The 27057-nt window shown below is 36.8% G+C and overlaps 1 protein-coding gene across 14 annotated transcripts in view; it reads right to left on the reverse strand.

Moving 5' to 3' along the window:
• The window catches only part of NUMB (NUMB endocytic adaptor protein), a 197935-nt gene that overhangs the window by 56135 nt on the left and 114743 nt on the right, over window positions 1-27057 (reverse strand). For 13 of the 14 annotated variants that reach the window (XM_045451473.1, XM_045451479.1, XM_045451468.1 and 10 more), the window contains one exon: window positions 22973-23113. In XM_045451473.1, coding sequence (XP_045307429.1) covers window positions 22973-23098 — 126 coding nt within the window. In that variant the 5' untranslated portion in view covers window positions 23099-23113. Of the gene's footprint in view, window positions 1-22972; window positions 23114-25602; window positions 25805-27057 lie in introns of those variants that run through there. The other variant, XM_045451478.1, reaches the window with a different exon arrangement.

The raw sequence follows: 27057 nt of genomic DNA on the forward strand, positions 1-27057 counted from the left end.
AAGTAGCCAAAATACTGGAGTTTCCTATAATTTTAAGCAGTTTTTTGGTTGATTCTCTTGGTTTTTCAAAGATAACATCTGCAGAAACAAATAAGACACAAAAAGTCTTGATTTCCCACTTTTATAACTTTTCTTTTCTTTTTTTAACTTTTTTTTAACGTTTTATTTATTTTTGAGACAGAGAGAGACAGAGCATGAATGGGGCAGGGGCAGAGAGAAAGGGAGACATAGAATTGGAAGCAGGCTCCAGGCTCTGAGCCATCAGCCCAGAGCCCGACGCGGGGCTCAAACTCACGGACCGCGAGATCGTGACCTGAGCTGAAGTCGGACGCTTAACCGACTGAGCCACCCAGGCGCCCCTATAACTTTTATTTTCTTATCCAAAGGTACTTATCACCATTTCTAAATCAGTGTTGAATAACAGTCCTATCTAAGAGCAAACTTGGGGTGCCTGGTTGGCTCAGTTGGCTAAGCTTCTGACTCTTGATTTCAGCTCAGGTCATGATCTCATGGTTGTGAGATTGAGCCCTACATCAGGCTCCACGCTAGACATGGAGTCTGCTTAAGATTCTTTCTCTCCCTCTGCCCCTCCCCTACTCACTCTCTCTAAAAAGAAAAAAAGAAAAGAAAAAGAAAAAAAGAAGAAAAGAAAAGAAAAAAAAGAGCAACCTCATCATCCTCCCAAATTCAATGGAAATATTTCACCATGTATGACCCTGGGACAGTTTTTTACTCATTTAAAGAATGTATTATTCTATTCCTATTTTGCTAAGAAGATTTATTGGGATTGAATAATATTTTAAACTGTAAAAAAAAATTGAGATGTAATCCACATCACATAACCATTTCAATTTTTGTTTTGTTTTTTTTGTTTTTTTTTTAATATATGAAATTTATTGTCAAATTGGTTTCCATACAACACCCAGTGCTCATCCCAAAAGGTGCCCTCCTCAATACCCATCACCCACCCTCTCCTCCCTCCCACCCCCCATCAACCCTCAGTTTGTTCTCAGTTTTTAACAGTCTCTTATGCTTTGGCTCTCTCCCACTCTAACCTCTTTTTTTTTTTTTTTTTTTTTTCTTTTTTCCTCCCCCTCCCCCATGGGTTCCTTTTAAGTTTCTCAGGATCCACATAAGAGTGAAACCATATGGTATCTGTCTTTCTTTGTATGGCTTATTTCACTTAGCATCACACTCTCCAGTTCCATCCACGTTGCTACAAAAGGCCATATTTCATTTTTTCTCATTGCCACGTAGTATTCCATTGTGTATATAAACCACAATTTTTTATCCATTCATCAGTTGATGGACATTTAGGCTCTTTCCATAATTTGGCTATTGTTGAGAGTGCTGCTATGAACATTGGGGTACAAGTGCCCCTATGCATCAGTACTCCTGTATCCCTTGGATAAATTCCTAGCAGTGCTATTGCTGGGTCATAGGGTAGGTCTATTTTTAATTTTCTGAGGAACCTCCACACTGCTTTCCAGAGCGGCTGCACCAATTTGCATTCCCACCAACAGTGTAAGAGTGTTCCCGTTTCTCCACATCCTCTCCAGCATCTATAGTCTCCTGATTTGTTCATTTTGGCCACTCTGACTGGCGTGAGGTGATACCTGAGTGTGGTTTTGATTTGTATTTCCCTGATAAGGAGCGACGTTGAACATCTTTTCATGTGCCTGTTGGCCATCCGGATGTCTTCTTTAGAAAAGTGTCTATTCATGTTTTCTGCCCATTTCTTCACTGGGTTATTTGTTTTTCGGGTGTGGAGTTTGGTGAGCTCTTTATAGATTTTGGATACTAGCCCTTTGTCCGATATGTCATTTGCAAATATCTTTTCCCATTCCGTTGGTTGCCTTTTAATTTTGTTGGTTGTTTCCTTTGCTGTGCAGAAGCTTTTTATCTTTTTTAAATTTTTTTTTTTTTTTCTTTTTTCAACGTTTATTTTTGGGACAGAGAGAGACAGAGCATGAATGGGGGAGGGGCAGAGAGAGAGAGGGAGACACAGAATCGGAAACAGGCTCCAGGCTCCGAGCCATCAGCCCAGAGCCTGACGCGGGGCTCGAACTCACGGACCGCGAGATCGTGACCTGGCTGAAGTCGGACGCTTAACCGACTGCGCCACCCAGGCGCCCCCTTTTTATCTTCATAAGGTCCCAGTAATTCATTTTTGCTTTTAATTCCCTTGCCTTTGGGGATGTGTCAAGTAAGAGATTGCTACGGCTGAGGTCAGAGAGGTCTTTTCCTGCTTTCTCCTCTAAGGTTTTATGGTTTCCTGTCTCACATTCAGGTCCTTTATCCATTGTGAGTTTATTTTTGTGAATGGTGTGAGAAAGTGGTCTAGTTTCAACCTTCTGCATGTTGCTGTCCAGTTCTCCCAGCACCATTTGTTAAAGAGGCTGTCTTTTTTCCATTGGATGTTCTTTCCTGCTTTGTCAAAGATGAGTTGGCCATACGTTTGTGGGTCTAGTTCTGGGGTTTCTATTCTATTCCATTGGTCTATGTGTCTGTTTTTGTGCCACACATAACCATTTCAAAGTGAATAATTCAGTGGCACTTAGTACATTCAGTGTTGTGCAATCACCGCCTTTATCTAATTCTAAAAGAAAAACCAAAAGAAAAACCTGTACACATTAAGCATCTACTACCTGTAGCAGCACTTTCCCGAAGCCCCTTAGCAACCAATAACCTGCATTCTGTCTGTATGGATTTACCTAATCTGGATATTTCATATAAACAAAATCATACAATATGTGATCTTTTGTGTCTGGAGTATTTCACTTAGCAAGTTATTTTTGAGGTTCACACATCATAGTATATAGGAGAACTTCATCACTTTTTATAGCTGATACATACAATATTCCACTGTATGTATGTACCATAGTTTGTATATCCATTCTTCCACTGAGGGATATGTGGGCTGTTTCTACCTTTTGACTTTATGAATAGTGGTGGTATAAACAAGAATGAATGTACACGTATTTATCTGAGTTTTCACTTCTTTGAGGGTATATACCTAGCAGCAGAATTGCTGAGTCCTATGATAACTCTATGTTTAGCTTTTTGAGGAACCACCAAACTGCCATCCACAGAAATTGAACCATTTTACTTTCCCACTAGTAACGTATAAGGATTCTGGTTTCTCCACATCCTTACCAAAACTTATTTTCCTTTTTTTTTTTTTTTTTTAAAGGAGAACCATCCAAGTGGGTGTGATGTGGCATTTCATTGTGGTTTTGATATGTATTTCCCTAATACCCAATGATGTTGAGTATCTTTTCATGTACTTGTTGGCCATCCGTACATCTTCTTAGGAGAAATTTCTATTCCAATCCTTTGCCTATTTTTAAATCATGTTCTTTTATATATTCTAAATACTAGACTCTTATCAAACATGTGATTCCCAAATATTTTCTCCCATTCTGCAGTTTTTTAATCTTCTTGATAACTTCCTTAGTGCACAAAAATTTTACATTTTAATTAAGTCCAGTTTATCTATTTTTTCTTTTGTTGCTCATGGTTTTGATGTCTTTTCTAAGAATCTATTGCCAGATCCAAGGTCATGATAATTTACCACTAAGTTTTCTTCTACGAATTTTATGGTTTATAAGACCTAATAGTCTTATATTCCTTAAAAATTTTTTTAATGTTTATTTATTTTTGAGGGGGGGGCGAGAGAGAGAGAGAGACAGACAGACAGACAGACAGACAGCACCAAGTGGGGGAGGGACAGAGAGAGAGGGAGACACAGAATCCAAAGCAGGCTCCAGGCTCTGAGCTATCAGCACAGAGCCCGATGCAGGACTAGAACTCAGGAACAGTGACATCATTACCTGAGCTGAAGTTGTACGCTTAACCAACTGAGCTGCCCAGGTGCCCCTATTCTTATATTCTTATATTAACTTTTAAGTTAATTTTCTGTACATAGTGTAAGGTAGAGGTCTGGCTTCATTTTTTTTTTCAATGTGGAAATCAAGTTGTTCCATCACCATTTGTTGAAGAGACCATTCTTTCCCCATTGAATGGTCTTGGTACCCTTCTCAAAAATCAATTGGCCACAGATGTATAGGTTTATTTCTGTACTCTCAATTCTATTACATTGTTTTATACATCTATCCTTATGTCAGTATGACATTGTTTTGATTACTATAGATTTGTACTAAGTTCTGAAATCCACAAGTGTGTATCATTCAACTTTGCTTCCATTTCAATGATGAAGTCCTTTTCTTAGGTTCATCAATGTGATGAACTATATCAAATTTCCTAATACTGAATTATTTGTGGATTTGTAAGTTAAACCCTACTTTGGTCTTTATTATACTTTTAGATCCCACTTGTTCTATTTTTCTGCCTACTTTTTCATCTATATTTATAAGTGGAACTGGTCTATGGTTTTTTCTTTTTGTTTTATGCTATCTTTGTTATATCAGGATTCTGTTAATGCCATAAAAAAAATCTGGAAACCATTCTTTCCTCCCCCAACCCCCATATGCTCTGGTATAGTTAAAGAGCATAAGAATTATTCTTTGAGGTTTTGAAAGAATCAACCTGTGTAACCATCTATAATCTTTTTGGGGAGATAGTTTTGGGTTTTAAAAACACTATTTCCTGGGGCGCCTGGGTGGCGCAGTCGGTTAAGCGTCCGACTTCAGCCAGGTCACGATCTCGCGGTCCGTGAGTTCGAGCCCCGCGTCGGGCTCTGGGCTGATGGCTCAGAGCCTGGAGCCTGTTTCCGATTCTGTGTCTCCCTCTCTCTCTGCCCCTCCCCCGTTCATGCTCTGTCTCTCTCTGTCCCAAAAATAAATAAAAAACGTTGAAAAAAAAATTTTTTTAAAATAAAAACACTATTTCCTTCATGGTTACAGGCCTATTCAACTTTTCATTTTCTACTTTAATTTTAGTAATATATATTTTCCTAGAACATTCTTTTTTTTAAAGAAGAGGAGGGAGGGGCAGAGAGAAAAGAGGAGAGACCTGATGCAGACCCTGTGCTGACAGTAGAGAGCCTGATGTGGGGCTCCAACCCACAAACTGTGAGATCATGACCTGAGCCGAAGTTGGACACTTAACCGACTGAGACACCCAGCGCCCCCTTCCTAGAACATTCTTAATCTAAAATTTCAAATTTATCACCATAAACTATATAATGTTCACATAACTTAAATCTGTGATTGGGTCTCCTCACTTTCTTATCTCTAGTATTATATATCTGTGTTTTCTTTCTTTTTCTTTATTAGGACTCATTCCTAATACTATATCCAAGTCACTTAATCCCTGTTTCCATTTTTTATTAATAATAAAATGACAAAGTAGGGTTTTATGGTCGCTGAGTTACCTTTAGGTGCTGAGATATGAATATAGGTTTCCAAGTGTTTCCAGAGGATTTTATTCTATCATTGTGGTGACTTCAACTGATCTCTTATGGGTATGTATCCCGGTAAAAAAAAAAGGGGGGGGGGGCAGGGAGACTTAATGGAAAGGAGAGAACAAAAATATCTCATATATGGAATGACTCTTAGCTGCAAAATCTATTTTGGAAATGTGGAGATGGAAATCAGTGTTGTGCTTTACTAGACTATGAGAAAAACATGCCCATTGAAAAAAACATTATTAAAGAGGTCTCTTTTCTTTTCTGAGACACTATCTCACCGAAGAATTGCAGCTGACTTGTGTTTTAATGGCTAAAATATTCGACACTGGGACTTCTTTTGTCTGTATGCCTTTTCCAAACTCCCTCTGAGTAAGGGACTTTTATTCACAAAAATGTACTTTAGAAAAACTAGTATGTGGAATTTCATTCTTGGATGAATTAGGTCATTTTTCCTTTTCTTGAAAAAATTATTCAAATAGATTTCCCCCCTTATTTTTGGTAATGTTAGCTATGAGAAGAAATGTGGAGTTCTGATGTGAAAGACTACGTAGTCAACACTTCCCAACATTAGCAAAAAGTAACATAATGATTAATTTACAAGAAAGTGTAAGGCACATTATCAGGTATACATGTCCAGTATTATATAGCAAATATAGGATGTAGATGTGTAGAACATGATATCAAAACTTGTTTCAGGCCTTTAATCAAAGGAGAGTAGTTAAGTCAAATTAAAATGGGTTACTTTTACATATAATTTTGGAGTGCAATTACATTTGAACAAGTCATCTGACCTAAATATATGCATTAAATCTAATCACAGAAGTTTAAAGCTGAAAAGAACTTAAAGAGATTCAGAAACTTTACCTTTCAAATGTGGCACGGAGTGTCAAAAAAGTTAAGTGATTTACACAAAGTCATATAACTAGTAAATTATAACAGAGCCAGGAATAGAACTTTGATCTTTTCACTTCTAGATCTTTCTTCTTTCAACTATCTCACTATCTTCTGTTTACTATCTCACATTACCTCTGCAACTTTGCTATTCAAATAATGGTTTATAGTTTACTGGTCTTACATACATTAACTTAATGCTAGTCTACTTTAAAAAAAAAAAAAAGAAAGAGAGGTTGATCAAATAGGAATAGTCATCCATTTTGGCAATGTTGTTTATGGCTGAAGTGGGTGGGGGGCATTCTTCCTCAGAGCTCAATATTTCCTTCATAAATGAAATTACCCTGACTTTCCTGGTAACACTATAGTACTGCTAACCAAAGAGTAGATATGGGGGATTTTGCTTTATAAAAATATTATAGCTGATAAGTAAAGAAAGGATGACAGAATTAAAGTATCACCATTTTGCAACTTAATGATTTAATAATCCCAGGCAATGATCATGAATGGCTACTGATATCACAAAAAGATAATCAGCTATTGTGCATCTCCTGATCATAGCCCACAACACCAATGAAGTATTCCTGGAAAAACAAGCAAGCAAGCAAGCAAGCAAGCAAGCAAGCAAGCAAACAAACACAATCTAAGCTAAATCTGATCAAGCCTTTAAGAACCAACCCACAAAAATTATAGGAAACAGGGGCGCCTGGGTGGTTCAGTCGGTTAAGCATCCGACCAGCTCAGGTCATGATCTCAGGGTTCATGGGTTAGAGCTCTGCATCTGGCTCTGTGCTGACAGCTCAGAGCTTGGAGCCTGCTTCGAATTCTGTGTCTCCCCCTCTCTCTCTGCCCTTTTCTGACTCACACTCTGTGTCTCTCTCTCTCTCACAAAAATAAACAAAACATTGAAAACATTTTTTTTAATTACATGAAACAGAGGAACATGTTAAACAGAATGAATTTTTGGCATTTTCAATTTGCTGAAGAGTGAAGAATTAGAGTTCCAGACCAACTAGATTAACACCAGTGAACACCAAAGTATCTCAATTCAAATGCCAAAAAGAATTCCCTAAAAGTAGAAGTAAACCCGAAGTAGACAGAGCCTTCTTAAAACTGTAACCCAGCTTCTCTTAATATAAAACCAGACAAGGACATTATGAGAAAGAAAAATTACAATCCATTCAGGAGCAAAAGTATAGATGTGAAATTTTTGAACAAAGTATTAGTAAAGAGAATCCAGAAATATACTCAGTAAACTCAACTTGATTGAGTACCTCTAATGATCAAGTTGAGCTTATTCCAGGAATGTAAGGTTAACTATTCAAAAAATCTACTAAGTATAATTTACTACCCAACAGAATTAAAGATAAAGATTATATAATCTCTATAGGTACAGAATACACTTCTGATAAAACCTAGTTTCCACTCATAATTTAAACTATTTTTTAACCAAGAACAGAAGGGAACTCGTTTAATCTGATAAATTGTGGCAAGATTGGGAATGAGGTAAGAATTCTTGTTATTACCAATTCTACTCAGAGTTATATATCAGTCCCTGACCAATGAAACAAAGGGACAAAAAAACTTTTAAGTATATATAAGAAATACAACAATAATTATTCAGAGATAATATAACTGTATTAGTAAAAAACCCAAAGGAATATACAAATAAATTATTAGAATTAATAAATGAGTTTAGAAGGATTGTAGATATAATTTCAACATACAAAAGCCAATTGTATCATTTCACAGTATATACAAATATTGAATCATTATGTTGTACATCTGAAACTAATATAATGTTATATGTCCATTATATTTCAATTTTTTAAAAAGTCAATTGTATTTCTTTTTTTTTATTTTTTTTTTAATTTTTTTTTTTAACGTTTATTTATTTTTGAGACAGAGAGAGACGCACAGCATGAATGGGGGGGGGGGGCAGAGAGAGAGGGAGACACAGAATTGGAAGCAGGCTCCAGGCTCTGAGCCGTCAGCCCAGAGCCTGACGCGGGGCTCAAACCCGCGGACCGCGAGATCGTGACCTGAGCTGAAGTCGGACGCTTAACCAACTGAGCCACCCAGGCGCCCCAAGTCAATTGTATTTCTATAACAGCAATAAGCAGAAAATGAAATTTTGAAAAAGATACCAATAACAGAATCAAAACTAAATGCCTGATGTTATCCTTCATTCATGAATCTATTCTTCTAACAACGTCTTTCCTAAAATAATATGGCAACTCTACCCTTCCAATTGCTCAGATCAAAAACCTTGGCACTAGGGATGCCTGGGTGGCTCAGTCAGTTAAGCATTGGATTTCTGATTTCAGGTCAGGTCATGATCCCACAGTTCGTGAGTTCAAGCCCTGAGTTAGGCTCCTTGCTAACAGCGGGAGCTCACTTGGGATTCTCTCTCTGCCCCTCCTGTGTGAATGCTCTCTCTCTCTCTCAAAATAAACAAACTTAAAAAACAAAAAACACCTTGACACTATCTTTGATTTCTCTTTCTCTTTGTCAACACTTCACAAATTTAATAAATCAACAAATACTACCAGCCCTATCTACAAAATACATGTAGAATCTAATCCCCTCTCACCACTTTCAGTACTATCACCCTGATGTAAGCCATCATCATCTTTCAGGTCTGGATTTTCATAACAGCCACTTAACCGGTCTCTCTGCTTTCACCCTTGCTCTTCTCTACAGTAGATTCTTAGCACAAGAGTCAGAGTAATCCTTTTACAATCTAAGTTATATAACGTCACTCCTCTGCTCAAATTTCTCCAGTGGCTTCTCATTTCACTCTAAATAAAAGCCAAAGTCCTTAAAATGGTCTTATAAGACTCTATACCACTGTTTTTTTCAAAGGCGTGTGTTCAGGAAATATATGGAGGCATTTTTGGTAACAGTGACTTGGAAAATTACTCATAGGTATTGTGCACAGATGATACCCTGCTTCCTGTATGACATCTGACTGTGCTACTGGGCATTAGTATCCATTTTAAGTGAATGGATAAAAAACTTACTTGTAATTATTTAAACTCTAACTCCATTTTACATACATACACAATATTTTTTGCATAATTGCAATTGCTATGTCAATCAAGGAAAGAATTTTACTTTGATAAGAATCTTACCAAAAGCTGTTCACCATTTCAGAAAATAACATCACCACTTACAATCCACTTGTGGTATATGAGTTATCAATATATCATATCAGTCTACATTTGCAGCTCTCATCCACGGTGATTCTAAGGTAAAGGTTTACTACTTTAGGTCTTCTAGGGTAATTATGTCCAAGCACTCACACACTGGTTTAATTTTATTAACTTTTTTTGTTTCTTCTTTATATATTTAATTATGTAAGCATAAGTAGGTTATACTATGTATATATTTCATTTAGGATAGTATAAGAAGTATTATAAGATATTTGTAGTAAAAATATAGATGATAGATCTGACCAGTGTGAAAAGTATTAAACTACATGCATGATCAGGCACTCTGCTACTTAGCTGATCTTACCTCTACTTGTACTACCTGCTCTAAATACACTGGCTTCCTTGCTGTGTCTCCAACATACCATTCTCCTGCCCTAGAACCTTTGCACTTGCTGCCCTTTCTATCTACAATCTGCCTCTTACTTTGAGTCTTCACTGAAAAGTCACTTTTGCAGTGAAGCCTCCCCCAACCATCTTATTTTAAATTTCACTATCCTTATCACCATGCACTTCCTTCAAACCTAGAACCCTTTTGATATACCAGGTACTTCATACATTTTTATTTTTTCACTGTTGAAACCAACTAGAATGTATACACTGTGCAGGAATTTTGTCTGTTTTGTTTGCTATACTACCCATGCCTAGAACACTGTCCGGCAAACAGCAGGCATTCAGTAAATTGAATAACTTTTAAATGAATTAATGAATTACTAGACTCATAGAGAAGAAAATGTAACACATTACTTAGCTCTACATTAAACAATTAAGAATCATTATACTGAAACCTCTTACACTAAACTTGACAAAGAAAGGAGGACAGGGGCACCTGGGTGGCTCAGTCGGTTAAGCATCGGACTTTGGCTCAGGTCATGATCTCATGGTTCTTGAGTTTGAGCCCCCCAACAGGTGAGCAAGAGCCCCACTTCGGGTGAGCATGAGCCCTGCATCAAGTGAGCATTAGCCCTGCTTCTCTCTCTCTCTCTCTCATTCCCTTACCTAAAAAAAAAAAAAAATAATAAGAAAAAAAAGGAAAGAAAAGAAAAAGGAAAGAAAAGGAAAAAAGGGGGACAATTTATGGTTGTAGGACAAAATGTAAATGTTACTGACCTTATAATATTAAAAAGAAAAGCACAGTTGACATAAGTTTGAAGGTAAGAGAGTTAGGGGTTTTAGCATTTTTATTTTACATGGTAGAGAATCGAGACATACCATCTAAAATTAAAGAAGAAAAAATTTATGAGTATAGGAAACTAATAGAAAAACCAAAAATAGTAATTCTAAAAGTCTGGGTGGAGAAGAGACAAAGAGCAGATGGAAGGATAGGATATGTGGGTTAAATGATCCTTTGTCACCTTTACAGTGGAGAACCAATGATAAAACTGGTAAGTTAAGAACAGACACTAAAATGATATTATCTAAAGAAGGTAAAATATTACCAATTATAGAAGCAGAAATAAAAATGGTTAAATGTCCCTGGGAAGTGGGATGAGTTGGTAGAGAAGGTGTTGTTTTCTCACCACAAGCATATATTACTTCAATGAAAAATTTTAAGTTTAAATTAAATTCAACACCATTTTAATAAAATTTTAATTCACATATCATGGTTATAAAATCATAATGTAGTCCTTAAGAACACAATCCTTTAGGGGCGCCTGGGTGGCTCAGTCAGTTAAGAGTCCAACTTCAGCTCAGGTCATAATCTCGTGGTTTCTGAGTTTGAGCCCCACGTCGGGCTCTGTGCTGACAGCTCAGAGCCTGGAGCCTGCTTCGGACTCTGTGTCTCGCTCTCTCTCTCTCCCCTGCTCATACTCTGTCTCTCTCTCTCAAAAATAAATAAACTTTTAAAAAATTAAAAAAAAAAAAAGAAAGAAAAAGAACACAATCCTCTAAATCTAGACCACAGGAATTCAGTGTTGGCTTCAAATAATCAGATATCACCAACTATTCACTAGCACTATCATGTAACAGAAATCTCACTGCATCATATTATGTCATAAACAAAATCATCAGCTCTTAAGAGATTCTGAATAGAGCTAACACTTCCTTTCAAAATGCACAGCAAATCATGAGTAACTGAAATGCTTGGGATTCATAAACCAATAACATTTCACAGTTTATGTTAAAAAGTTATCTGAAACAAGAAACATTTTTCCCAAATTTTTAATGTTTCAGTAATCTCTACACCCAACCGGGAGCTTGAACCCACGACCCTGAGATAAAGAGTCCCATGCTCCTCTGATTGAGCCAGCGAGGCACACCCAAATTTTTAATGTTTCAAACAGAAAACCAGATTATGATGTATGGTTGTCACCGTTAGCAGGCTAGAGAACTAAGAAATGAATACAATGTATCTATCTATTAACCAACTGGTCACTTCGATTGATTTATTTCATTGGTACCATATATGTGAACCTTACGTTTGGATCACTACCAATCAACTGGAGCATCTTCCAAAAAATTACAGTGTGAGGCAGCTATGAAATGAAACATTATTGCATATGCAGAAGATTGTCACATTCAGACAATAAAATTATGAGTAGCAATAAAAGTCCCATCCCTTGGGATAAACAGAATTTTTAAAGCTGTAAGAGATTGCTGCGACCAATGCATTAAGTCCTCAGGCATCAAACATCTATCAAAAGCTTCTGACTCCTATTCAAGAGAAGATATTTAACTTACAGTGTTAAAAATTCAATTAAGGAAAAAACCCAAGAAATAAGAAATGCAGATTTAGAACTCCAGTATTCAGTTGGCATCTAACAAATAACAATAACAGCAGCACCAAAATTTATTGTATACTATGTGCCAGCAGTGTTGTGTTTTTCATGTACCGTATTTGCTCATTTATTTCTCAGAACACCTATATTAGATAAGTACTATTTCTCATTTTACAGCTGAAGAAACAGAGGTGGAGAAAGCTTAAGTAATTTGATTATGGTCACAGTTAATAATAACTGGCATAGCACCAATACAAACTTGGGTAGTTTGGCTTGAAAGCATATGCTCTAAATGGATAAAGAAATTGTGGTTTATATACACAATGGAGTACTACGTGGCAGTGAGAAAGAATGAAATATGGCCCTTTTGTAGCAACGTGGATGGAACTGGAGAGTGTGATGCTAAGTGAAATAAGCCATACAGAGAAAGACAGATACCATATGTGTTCACTCTTAGGTGGATCCTGAGAAACTTAACAGAAACCCATGGGGGAGGGGAAGAAAAAAAAAAAAAAAAGAGGTTAGAGTGGGAGAGAGCCAAAGCATAAGAGACTCTTAAAAACTGAGAACAAACTGAGGGTAGATGGGGGGGTGGGAGGGAGGGGAGGGGAGGTGATGGGTATTGAGGAGGGCACCTTTTGGGATGAGCACTGGGTGTTGTATGGAAACCAATTTGACAATAAACTTCATGTATTGAAAAAAAAAAAAAAAAGAAAGCATATGCTCTAGATGCCTCTCTAAAATTTATTACAGAGCCAATGAAGGACAGAAAGCAGGCAAGTGACATAGTCATATCTGCAATTTAAGAAGATCACTATTACAGCCTTAAGATAATAGTTTGAAAGGGATTAGCCACAAGAAAAACAGTCAAGAGAACTATAATGGTCTAGGGAGAAAAAAAAGCTGAGGACTTGATTAAACAGTAGCAGTAGAAGAAAGAACAAAAAGGCAGAGGATAGATATTTAAGAAGTATAGATATGATATAATAACAGTGACTGACATTGTTAGTTGCCTACATGTCAGCCAGTCTTTCAACGGATTTCCCCTGCCAAAAGAGCCTAACTCCTTGGTACAGGCTGAAAATAGCAAATAATTGCTTTCTTGGCTTTCCTTGCAACTATAGCATGGAAGTTTAATTCAATCCTAGCCAAAGGAAAAGCAGTAGGAAGTCTCTGTGTGTATGTTTGTAAGGGGCTGTCCCATTCTGATATAAAAGACATTTACTCCCTAGTCTTTATCTTTAGATAATGATGAGTGAGGGTATAAATTATTCTTTTTTTTAAAAAGTTTATTTATTTTGAGAGAGAGTGTGTGAGAGAGAGCAGGGAAGGGGCAGAGAGAGGGAGAGACAGAATCCCAAGCAGGCTCCACGCTGTCAGCACAGAGCCTGATGGCAGGGCTCAAACCCACGAACTGTGAGATCATGACCTGAGCCAAAACCAAGAGTTGGATGCTCAATTGGACTTGGCCAGCCAGGTGCCCTACTTTAAATTAGGTTGCTGGATTCTGTCTGTTAATATTTTGTCAAAAGTTTTGTGTTAATATCTATACAATAATTTAGTTTGTAGTTTCCTTCTCTTATGCTGTCAAGTTTTAGAATGCTACACATATAAAAAAAAATTTCTACGTTTATAAAATGAATTTGGAAGGCTCTGATGAACAAATAAAGCATGACTTTCATCTTTTCATTAAAAGATTAATAGTTCCCAGGGCACTTGGGTGGCTCAGTTGGTTAAACATCTGGCTCTTGATTTCAGCTTGGGTCATGATCTTGCGGTTCGAGGGGTTGAGCCTTACGCTGGCAGTGCAGAGCCTGCTTGGGATTCTCTCTCTCCTTTTCTCTCTGCTCCTCCCCCGCTCACACATGCATGCGCATACTCTCTCTCTCTCTCTCAAAATAAATGAGTACACTTAAAAATATATATATATTAATAGTTCCCTTGGTATGTTAGGGTTGGAAAGTAGAAAAAGGGAGGTAGGTAACTTTTACATATTACGATATTTCTTCTACAGGAGTTGGTCTTTTTATATTTTGTTTCTTTGGAGTTAGTTTTGGTCATTTATACAACCCAAGAATATTACCAATTCTATCCATGTTTTCAAGTTTATTTGCCTATATTTTAAGAGAGAGAAAGAGAAAGGGCAAGAGTAGGGGAGAGAGGCAGAGGAAGGGGGAGAGGGAAAGGGGGGGGAGAGAGAGAGAGGGAGAGAGGGAGGGAGGGAGGGAGGGAGGGAGAGAGAGAGAGAGAGAGAATATGAATCTTAGGCTCCATACTCAGAGTAGAGTCTGATGCAGTGCTTGATCCCATGACCCTGGGATCATGACCTGAGCCAAAATCAAGAGTTAGATGCTCAACTGACTGGGTCACCCAGGCACCCCTATAGAATCTTAATTTTAAAAATGCCATTGGTATCTGTGATTATTTTCCCATTTTATTTTTTTTTTTTTTGTGCATTCGTGCACAAAAGTATATATTTAGTAACTTCTAATTTAGTATTATCATTGTACATCAAAATACACGTTACATGGTAGGTAAGCCACTGGATCAGAAATACTGAAATAGCAAGAACCCTACTTTCTGTACCATGGCTATATGCTTACACGCAAAATAAAAAAAGCCTGTGTGATACTGCGATTTATAAGAAACACCGATTTGGTCATTCAGATAACCACAATATACTTCTCATATATATTTGGTCTTCATCCACAGTTCCTGACTCACAGCTCCCAAAATCTTTGGAATTTCCTGAGTATTGAGAGTGATAAAGGTGTCTTTTGTTCCATAAAGGAGGCAACTTTCTTGGAAAACACCTAAGGATGGCAGCTGGTTGCCAGGAGGACCAACCATGTGAATAAAGGGTTGGATCTGTCAGTCTCACCTCCCAACCCCTGGAGAGGGGAGAGGGGCTAGAAACTGAACCAGCCAATGACTTAGTCAATTATGCCTATGTAATGATACCTCATAAAAACCCAAAAGGACAGTTTTTTGGCTTTTATTTTTGGAGTGCTTCCATACTTGGGTAACCAGAACATTTTCACATGCCACCAAGCCAGTCCCCAAGCTCCATGAGGCCAGAAGCTACTTTGTTCAAAACCTCACCCTATATATCTCTTTATCTCACTGTTGATTCATACCCTTTATCATGTCCTTTCATCAACTATTAAATGTAAGTGTCCCCTTGAGTTCTGTGGGCAGCTCTAGCCAATCTTTAAGGAGATCATTGGATCTCCAATCTGTAACTGGTTACTCAAAAACACAGGTTAACAGCCTGGGGCTTGTGACTGGCATCTGAAGTAGGGGGTGAGAGGAAAGTCTTATAGGACTGAAGCATGAAACTGGAATCTGATGAATTCTCAAACACTACGCTGGTGTCTAAGAGCTGCTTGGTGTTGCCAGGGCAGGGGGTGGGGAGATGATCCCCCTCACCATGTTCTAATGGACAACACAAAAAACCCTATTATTAAAATACTACCTCTTAAAACTTTTAGCACAATGGCAATCCTTATCTTAGAAAGAAATGGGGCCCAGAACAACTTGGCAGATCACTTAATATAGCAAAATGTTGGTCCAGGAGGTAAACACATCCAATTCCAGCCATTCATGTGCTCAATTCTCCATTTGGTCTATCCGATTTGTACATACCAGCCCACTTCCTGGTTCAGGATTATAACCTTAAACCAATGGAATGAAGTCCTTCCATCTCATTTAGCAGTGAATTGAATTAGATCAGTTTACAAACAATACGAATAAGCATAAATCCTGTATCCAGCCCCTCAAATCTCCCAAATTTGAAGATAATATGAAATCCAGAATCTATCCAACAGAAGGTCCATTTTAGCATTCTGTATGTATTCTACATAACTAGAGAATTAAGATTTTAATTACAAATCAAAGGACTGATGAACTGGCTTAGATTCCAGCAACTGATTTTAACAGAAAATAACACTAGCATTTTAAAATATAATGTTAGTACGCAATTACAAGTAAACTTAGTATATTACTTTAACTGGTGAAGCATACTGGGTTTTTTTTGTTTTTGTTTTTTTTTTAACGTTTTATTTATTTTTGAGACAGGGAGAGACAGAGCATGAACAAGGGAGGGTCAGAGACAGGGAGACACAGAATCTGAAACAGGCTCCAGGCTCTGAGATGTCAGCACAGAGCCCGATGCGGGGCTCGAACTCACGGACTGCGAGATCATGACCTGAGCCAAAGTCGGCCGCTTAACCGACTGAGCCACCCAGGCGCCCCTGAAGCATACTGTTTTAATCAACGGTTCTCAAGATTTTTGGTCACAGGACCCAATTACACTGAGGACCCCCAAAGCATTTTTGTTTGTGTCAGTTATATCTATTGATAATTTTACTATATTAGAAATTAAAACTAAGAACTTTTAAAAATATTTAATTCATTGAAAAATAATAATAAATGCATTTACATGTTAATGTAAATGGCATTTAATGGAAAATAACTATATCAAAATGAAACAATTTTGTGAGAAGGGTGGCACTGTTTCACATTTCTGCAAATCTCCCTAATATCTGGCTTAATAGAAAACTAGATTCTCAAATTTGGCTAATATCTGGCTTAAAAGAAAACTAGATTCTCAAATTTGCATCTAGATTCAATCTATTGGAATATGTCGTTTTGATACATATTTTCACACACAGATATATAGTTGGAAAAGAAAGTACTTCAGGATCTCACGAAAAGATGTTGGGGACCTCACTTTGAGAAGCACTACATTAAGTTTTTATAGGTAATACTTCACTTCTAACATTAAAATTCCTCCTCCATTAAAAAAATTATTGGGGCACCTGGGTGGCTCAGTCAGTTAAGTGTCTGACTCTTGATATGTGCTCAGGTCATAATCTCACGGTTCACAAGATTGAGCCCCACATCAGGCTCTGCACTAAGCATGGAACAGCTTGGGATTCTCTTTCTCCCTCTCTCTCTCTCAAAATAAACATTTAAAAAAAAAGATGATCTCTGTTACACTAGCAGAATTGCAAGACAAGGTTTGAAACCTACTTTAATTAATTACTAATTAAATTGTAATACTAAATTGTACTTATACAGGCACCAGTATACTTTAACATACTTGGCAGAGATCAAACTAGTTGCAGTTTCACTTGATTACAGTCTAGTAATCACATTTCTATTTCCAGTAATTGCATATTCTGTATCTCCCATTCTCTGGAGTAGCTATTCTAATGTCTTCAAATCTAATTCCACAACTTCTCTCCTCACTCTTCTACAGATGTCTTCACTTCCTATTTCCTTGAGAAAATATGCCTTTAAACTCCAATTTTAAGCCACCAACACCATAAATGTAAGGCATTTACACTCCGTTTGTTACCTTTGCTACTATTAAAATAGAAGCAGCATCCTTCCTCCATCTAAAACAAATCCACTTTCTACATGCTTCTTAAAGGCCCTTTAGTTATGCTCAAGTCTCTCCTACCTTAAAAACAAAATTCAACATAAAATCAAACTACCAGTGATTTATAGACTTTAACTGAGTAAACTTTATGGTATGTAAATTATATCTAGTAAAACTGGTAAAAACAACAATAACACACAGCTTTTCAACCTCACACTTCCTTTGCTACTCTGCCTTTGTGCTCTCCTTTGAAGACAAACTTTTTCATTAAAAATTTTTTTAACTACCTTATTGAGGTATAACTGACATATAATGAACTATATATATTTAAAGTTACAATATGCTGAGTTCTTGCATATACCTGAGAAACCATGATCACAATCAATATAATAATCATCCATCACCACTAAAAGTTTCCTTGTGGGCTTTGTAATACTTCCCTTTCTCCCCTCCCCATCTTCACACAACCTTGTCTGACGAACTACTCGAATTAGTAATCTCTAGATTTGTCATCTTCTTTCTTATTTTGCATCCATTCACTCCTCAATCTAGACTCCATCCTTATGACTCCACTGTAAGTGCTATCATTAGAATCACCAGGACTTTCAAATTTTTAAATTAATGAAGTTTCATTTTCTCCTCGATAGCACTTGACCACTTTCTCCTTCCTTGAAACTTGGCTTCTGAGATCACACTCTTCAGGTTTCCCTTATACCTCTCTGGCTACTCATTCTTATTCTCCTTTGAAGATAACCCATTTCACTGCCTGTCCCTTCTATGTTTGTCCTAGGCCCCCCTCTCCTCTCACTTCTTCTAGGCAATCTCACTTACTCATGACTTCAATGATAATTTATATATAGTCAACTCTCATTATTCAAGGATTCCTTATTTGCAAATTTGCCTACTTACTAGAATTTATTTGTAATCTCAAAATGAAAACTCATGGTGTTTGTGGTTAAGTAGGTATCTTCATGTCCGTCTTTCCTAGACACCTCAAAAGGAATTCATCTTCTCTACCCTCAAACGTGTTCTTCCTCAGTGAGCATGCTCATCACCTTACTAGTTGTCTACATGGGAAACTTTTTATACCAACGCATCGGTAGTTCAGAATTCAGTAGTCCCCAAGGCAAGGCCAGATAAGACATCATTTGTCCAGCTATATTTGAGGAAATTCATCTATTTTTAGGCTATAGAAAATAATTCAGGTTCTGATTCTCCTATCCAACCATATGGCATTTGTACTTAAGTGCATGGGGTGGGAAGGGAAGGCAGATAAGGGGTGGGGAGCCACAACGTAGAAGAGGGGATGAATGTTTTGTCGAAAGGATTTCAAAACACCATTTGGAGAAGATCATACAAAAAACGTCCTAAGTAAGGTGTCCTGCCTGCATAAGATGTAAATCTTACATCTTAAATGTTTATCTCTAAAGCACATCTAATCAGCTGTTTCTTATGACAAATGACAGTACCACTGAATGATAGTGAACCTTATTTATCACACACAAAATACTTAAAAGTTGTATATTTCATAGCCAACTGGAAGTGCTTCGATTAATTTTACTTCAGTTATTTCAGTACTATATACCAGCCTCTCAGAACCCTGTGAATGAGGTTTTTAAAAATATATATATGTTTATTTATTACAAATATAACATGTTCATGACAAGAAATGTCACTAGTTCCAAAGGATACATAGTGAAAAGTAAAAAGATCCCCAAACCTTCACACCCATTCTGTAATTCATATTTATTTGTGTCTTCTTAACAGGTATTTCTTATATATATAAGCAGATATATAGATTTTTTTCTTTAAAAAAATTTTAACATTTATTTATTATTTTTGAGAGACAGAGCACAAGTGGGGGAGTGGCAGAGAGAGAGAGAGAGAGAGAGAGAGAGAGAAACAGAATCTGAAGCAGGCTCCAGGCTCCAAGCTGTTTGCACAGAGCCTGATGTGGGGCTCGAACTCACAAACCATGAGATCACTACCTAAGCTGAAGTCAGACGCTTAACAGACTAAGCCACCCAGGCACCCCAGATTTTTTCTTTTTAACTATAAACAGAATCATACTATGTATACTGTTCGTGCCCTGCCTTTATCACTTAATAATACACTAAAGTCATCTTTCTGTATGAGCATGTCAGAGAATATTCTTTCAGTGTTTCCTCTGTCAGTCAATGATCATCACCTCTATCAGTTTGGGACAAGAAACCAGGTATCAGCCTTAACACCATTCTTTTTCATTCCCTAGGTTCAGTCCATTTCCAATTCCTATTGCCTTTATCTCTTAATTATCTCTCAATTTACTTCATTTCTTTTCGTCTCCACAGTTACCATCTTAGTCCAGACTAAACATGATCTCTCCTCTGGATTATTGTAATAATCTTTCACCAGACTCTTTGCACCTACTATGGACTACCTCCAAACCACACCACACCCACAGTCCCAGTTTGGGAAGAGGAAAAAGTTCTGGAGATGGGTGGTGCTGATGACTGCATAACAATATGAATGTTACTAATATTAGTGTACTATGCACACAGAAATGGTTTTAACCATTTTAATGGTGAATTTTATGTTACATATTTTACCACAATAAAATGAACAAAAGATGAAAAAAACCCACACCATTTAGTAGCTTCCAGTAACTCTTAAAGTCCAAAATCCTTAACATGGCCTACAAGGGCCCCACCCTATTTCTTTCCAGGTTCATCTCATATAACTTCTTACACCATAGCCTTCCCTTTTTAAAAAGCACTTATCTCAGTTTGTAATCATATTAATGCAAATATCTAATTAAAGTCTGTCTTCCTACAAGGACACTATCAACTCTACAAGAGCAAGAACTGTCTTTTTATTTACCACTTAGCACATGTCTGGTGCACAGTAGGTATTCAAAAAAATTTATTAAATGAATACAGACCTACCTTATTCTTTTTTTGGTAACGTTTATTTATTATTGAGAGAGAGAGACAGAGCATGAGCAGGGGAGGGACAGAGAGAGAGAGGGAGACACAGAATCCAAAGCAGGCTCCAGGCTCTGAGCTGTCAGCACAGACGCTTAACGGACTGAGCCACCCAGGCGCCCCTCTTGTTTTTTAATAGTGGCAAAGAATTCCACTTAATGGATTCCTAACATCTTTATCTAATCCCAGAATGATGGGCATTTAACTTGTTTCCAGATTTTTGCTATCAAACGATGCTAAGATGACCACTTTTGCCAGTATATCTGTGAATGTACTTAAATGTAATTCTTTTTTTTAAGTTTATTTTTTTTTAGTAATTTCCATACCCAACTTGGGGCTCAAACTCATTACCCCAAGATCAAGAGTTGCATGTTCTTCCAATTGAGCCAGCTAGGTGCCCCTTAAATGTAATTCTTTTTTTTTTTTTTTTTTTTTTTTAATTTTTTTTTTTCAACGTTTATTTATTTTTGGGACAGAGAGAGACAGAGCATGAACGGGGGAGGGGCAGAGAGAGAGACACAGAATCGGAAACAGGCTCCAGGCCCTGAGCCATCAGCCCAGAGCCTGACGCGGGGCTCGAACTCGTAGACCGCGAGATCGTGACCTGGCTGAAGTCGGAAGCTCAACCGACTGCGCCACCCAGGCGCCCCTTAAATGTAATTCTTAAATGTAAAATGTCTGGTCAAATGAAAAGTGCATTTAAAATTTTAACTGATATTTCCAAATTGCTCTCCTAATAGGTTATAATTTATATTCCAAGCAATTAACAATGTGTAAGAGTACCCATTTCCACACTACTCGTATAATCAAAATGAGCCTATTTTGGGGGGTGAGGTTGGGGGAAATGAAGAGTGTTAGTTTTTGTATGAGAGGGTTTTTTTCATATCTTAATATCATGCCAAAAATTTTAAAATAAAATATTTAAGTTTATTATTCCTATAAAAGAACTCATTTCAGCGAATAAGTAGCAAAGCTAAGTGATTAGGATTTCTTTTTTTTTTCTTTGAGAGACTGTGTGCACAAGCAGGGTAGAGGGACAGAAGGCGGGGGAGAGAAAGAGAAAGACAGAGAGAGAGAGAGAGAGAGAGACAGACAGACAGAGAAGAGAGAGAAAGCAGGATCCTTACTAAGTCTGGAAACCTATGACCCTGGGATCAATACCTGAGCTGAAATCAAGAGTCAAGACACTTAATCAACTTGAGCCACCCAGGCACCCCAGAAAATGCTTAGTAATTGACAGACTGTGGAAAAATTTGTATATTTTTCATGTATTTATTTAAAACGTATATTCTATAAATCACTTTTCTGTCATATAGATTTTTTTCCTTTCTGAAGCTTCAGGCTATGTTTCAATCAATGGTAGAAAATCACAATAAGACTATGTATACATAAAAATATGTAGAAAATAGAGAAATATGTTAACATTTTATATTAGACTAAATTTTTTTCTGGAAGATATTAACATTTTGGTCTAGTTCCTTCTATTTTTTTATATCCACACTTAATACACCTCATAGCATGCTTATATAATTATAAATTACTTCTTTTCACTAAAGAGTATAACATGTACACTTCTTTCATGACCTTAAATGTGACCCTTCTTCGGAGTGTCAAGTAATAGTAAGAAAAAACACCTATATGGCACCCCCTTCTCTAGATCTTCATTATGTTATTACTTCTTTGAGCTTCCATTTTCTGATCTTACAGGTGAAGGCATTAGTTTAAATCACCTCTGTAAGATTAACAGTTATAAGATTAAAGAGAAAATTCCTTTTGATTTAACTCTTTTAAGATTTTCTAGAACACACCAGGCCTGTATTTAAGAAAACAGACTCCCTATTCCCTCTGCTCCACCACTTAGTAAACATTTACCACTCAAAATAATTTCATTTGTAATAATTTGGGACTTGGGAGCACCTGGGTGGCTCAGTTTGTTAAGTGTCTGACTTTTGGCTCAGGTTGTGATCTCTAGGTTTGTGAGTTCAAGTCCCATATCAGGCTCTCTTTTTCAGATCCTCTGTCACCCTCTCTCTGTCTCTCCCCTGTTGTGCTCACTCACTCTCTCTCAAAAATAAACAAAAACAAGGAAAGCTATCCATTCAAAATTGTTATTAAAAATAATAATAATAATAGTAATAGTAATAATAATAATAATTTGGGATTTTTAGATATTTCAGGATTAGTTTTTCATCAGAAATGATCTTATTTGTAGTGATTCTAGAGTATATATCAGAAATTCCTATTTAAATATAAAGAGAAAAAAATCACTAATTATAATTGTTTTCCTTATGAATTCTACCTTGAAGCAGAAGATGAAGAGATTCATTTTTAGAGGGTTCTCTTTTAATTGTCCTAATTAATAGGATTTCACACACAATAGACTATCAATTCTTTTCCACATCTAGAATTACAGAAGCACGAGCTCTTACCTTAACTGGGAAGCTACATTTTCCAGTACGAACCCCTTCTTCATCTGTCTGCCACTGATGTGGACGACTGGCCTCTGGAACATAAACATCTTTCTTTCTCCTAAAACTTTGCCGTAGTTTATTCATTTTAATTTTTACAACCTGCAGACAGAGTAAAAGAAATATGAAAAAGAAGTTATTATCTTCTCATATATTTAAACTTTGGATTACTATGCTGATAAAAAACTAATGTTCCAAATTAAACATTTTCGTTTAATAGAAAATGAGCAATTAGTATCCCTCTTCTTAGAGTAACTCTAAGCTCAAACAAATCATTTCATTTTTCAAAAAAACAACTATAATACTAATTCAAATAACTTGTATGATTTGAAGAGATGTTATTCTAAGAAGTTTCAAGCATTTTAATTGTAATAATCCAATGAATATTCCTATTGATCTACCCCTCAAATCCATTCTAATTCCTGAATAAGGAAATCTGTACATGTAGGTCAAATTATAGACTGCTAACGATTTCTGAAAACATTTTGAAAACTTTCATACTTATTAGGAAAAAAACCATTTCTAAACACTGAAATTTAGGACCTTTTTGACTTACTATTAGAAAACATTAAACAAAGCATGGACTGTAACCACCTTTTCATAAAGATGTTTTATAAAAAGGAAGAAAATAAAGTTTCCTTTAAACATACTTAAAGAAGAAGTTCTACTAGGATTAAATTATTCTAAAGAAAAAAAATTCTTGCAAGTAGTATAACATCAGAATGTACTTTCATATCTATAATTATTACAGAATGAAAGTAAACTAATAGCTTTCCATTATAAAGGTCCAAGTCTCATCATTAACTCTGTAAATTAAAAGGGATTAAACTATAGTCATTTTTGGTTTTGTTACTAGAAGAGGTACCTCTCTAATGCCTTCAGTAGAAATCACAAAACTACAGGGAAGGAAGACCTAACTGATAAAAAACAACAGGACATTCAAGAACCTATGAATAAATGTAATGAATAAGTGTCCCTTTCCAGAGCAGGTCTCAAAATCTGAAACCAATATCTCCAGTTTTCTGTTAAGGAGCACAGCATTGTTCATTCTTTCCCTGAAGGGATTTAACCACCTCAACCAGCCTCAAAGAGATCTTAACTTTTGAAAATGATGTGACAAAGGTATAAAAGGAAACATCTCTGTCAGAGTGTTAAATAGCAAGGAATTGAACATTAGTTCCCACATGACACCAATGAAAAGCTTCAAAAATCAAAGTTAGCATTCTGAGGAAAATAATTTTGTATTTTAAAATGCATAATGCCACACCAGAACTATTACTAAATTAGCTAATTCGCACAGACAAGCCAATCTTACCACACATCTTCTTAAAAGGTAAAAATTCTGACAAATGGCAATGTAAAAACCCCTGGGTTTTCTAAAAATGAATTTATTTTTTCTCAAATCACAATTGATTTGTAGAGTATATGAAGTAGATACTAAATAATCACATGACTGGACAAAAGGTAGTCCACTCTTTTGCCTTTAAGTAGATGACTCATTCCTAAACTACTTTAAATAAGAGTCTACCTTAATCTAATAGGCTCCCCTCATTCCTCCCCAAAATTCCACAACCTTTCCTGACAATACATCCTGTTATTACTTCCTCGTATCATACTTTAAAACATATACACAAATATAAGAAAATAAAAAAAGACCTATATCCTTGCTCAAGTTGGCACTCTGAGAATCTTGAGGTAAAAAGCCCAAGAGCTTCCTTTCTTCTTAATTTCTTTCTCTTAGCAAAAAAAGAGGCGTAGGGGGGTAACCTACACTCAGTTGTCCTGGTCAGACACCTGAAAGTCATCTCCTCATTCACTCTTTCTCTGACCAACAATTCTGCTGCTTTTGCCTCCTTAGTATATCTTGAATTCATTCCCCACCCACCACATCAGTTCTATCCTCAGACATTTTTGTGTAAATTATTGCCAAAGTCTATTACTTAATGGTTGTTTTGCTTCCAAGAAAGGTCCATTCTAATCTGTTCTCTTGATTATTGCCAGAGTGCTTTATAAAACACAAATCTGACCATGCAATTACTCAGCTTAAAATCCTTCACTTGCTTCACAATACTTTCCAGATAAAGTCCAAATTCCTAAACTTGGCAAAACACAGTCCTTTTTCATCTGGCTTCACTCACCAATCCCCACTGACATGCTAAGCTCCAGCCACATTAAACTACTTACAACTCTCCAAACAAGGCATGCCCTCTTTCAGAGCCTATTTGTGTGTTCCTCCATCTGCCTAGCAAGACCTTTCCCCATTTGCCTCTGATTAAAGTCTACTCATCTTTGAAGAGTCAACTTGGGAGTCTTCAGGGAAGCTAGTAGCATTGTCTTCTTGACAAGCCCCTAGCTGGATAGGGTTAGGTCCTTCCATTTCATATGATTCCCATTAATATCCTTGGATTACTTCTTTTACTGCACTCATCAAACCTAACAGCAATTTTCTATTTCCTTAATAGTAAACTGTATCTTATTTATTTAAATACTACCCCTGCATCTTAACACAGGATCTCTCATATACATGGCCCACTATAAATTTGAAGAAATAAAAGATAAAATAGACCCCCATCATATTAGATAATATTTACCAGGTAGGATAAATGTAGACATATAGGAGCAGAGAGAATCACCGGTGTTGGAAGAGAATGCAGAGATAATGGTAGGCCAGCCTCCCACTGACAAAAGAACCACCTTGACAACTTCCCTTAAAGGAAGACATATGGTCTCTGTCTAAATAACTCTAGTATAGATTTATTTCATCTTTGGGCAGTTACTTATTGTTGTACATTCTGTTGACCAATAAGAGAACAGAATAGAAGTGTCAAGATTTGGAATCTAAATATCTTGTGACTGGGGCCCGAGTGGCTCAGTTGGTTAAGCGTCCGACTCTTGGTTTCAGCTCAGGTTATGACCTCATGGTTCATGAGTTTGAGCCCTGCTTAGGGCTCTGTGTTGACAGTGTGGAGCCTGCTTGGGATTCTCTCCCCGCCCTCCCCCCCCCCCCCCCCACCGCTCTCTCCCTGTCCCTCCCCTGTGCATACTGTATCTCTCAAAAATTAAAAAAAAAAAAAAAATCTTGTGACTTTCAGTACTAAAATCGTTATCAGCATTTCTACAGAGAGTATTACTTATCAGTGATTTTCAAATTATGCTTTAAGTAGCCCTAGGATTTCCAGGGAGGAGACCCAGGTGCCACTGGTTGGTTGTGGAAATAAAGAGAACAAAGTTAGAAGACTACACTCAATTCAGGAGGGACATCAGGTCCCTGTCACAGCTTCAAACAAACTCCACTTTATCTGATTCACATATTGGGATTCCATATATGTTTAAGGAAGGGTTTCGTGGCTGAAAATTTTTTGAAAATGAGTGATATAATCATAACAGTTCTAAAATGAACTTGGCAAAATGAAAATATAATATCTTGCTTGTTACTTCTTAATGAGTAACTACCAATGGTTTGTAAATAACCAAGGGAGAGACCAAACATTCTGTTTTCAAGTAATCTATATATAATGATTTTGCTTACAAAGACAAAAGAGACAACAAGAAAAAATACAAAACCTGTTAATATAAAGTAACATTTACTATAGGCCCTCCAAAAAGTTAAACTTTACTACCAAATAAAGAAAATCATACCCCTTGAGAAAGTCCTGGTTGAACACAGGTAAAGTATATATTTTTGTTAGTATAAAAAATGAGAACAAAAAATCTTACTTTGGGGGCGCCTGGGTGGCTCAGTCGGTTAAGCGGCCAAGTTCGGCTCAGGTCATGATCTCATGGTCTGTGAGTTTGAGCCCCGCGTCGGGCTCTGTGCTGACAGCTCAGAGCCTGGAGCCTGTTTCAGATTCTGTGTCTCCCTCTCTCTGACCCTCCCCCGTTCATGCTCTGTCTCTCTCTGTCTCAAAAATAAACGTTAAAAAATTAAAAAAAAAAATCTTACTTTGTACCACAAACTAAATTAAAAAAAAAAAAAGTCATCCCCATTGTACTAGCTAGACATAATTGCCAAATGTAGAAAATCTCTTCACAGTTCTCATTCTTAA

Source organism: Leopardus geoffroyi, chromosome B3, assembly GCF_018350155.1.
Source record: "Leopardus geoffroyi isolate Oge1 chromosome B3, O.geoffroyi_Oge1_pat1.0, whole genome shotgun sequence".
Lineage (NCBI taxonomy): Eukaryota > Metazoa > Chordata > Mammalia > Carnivora > Felidae > Leopardus > Leopardus geoffroyi.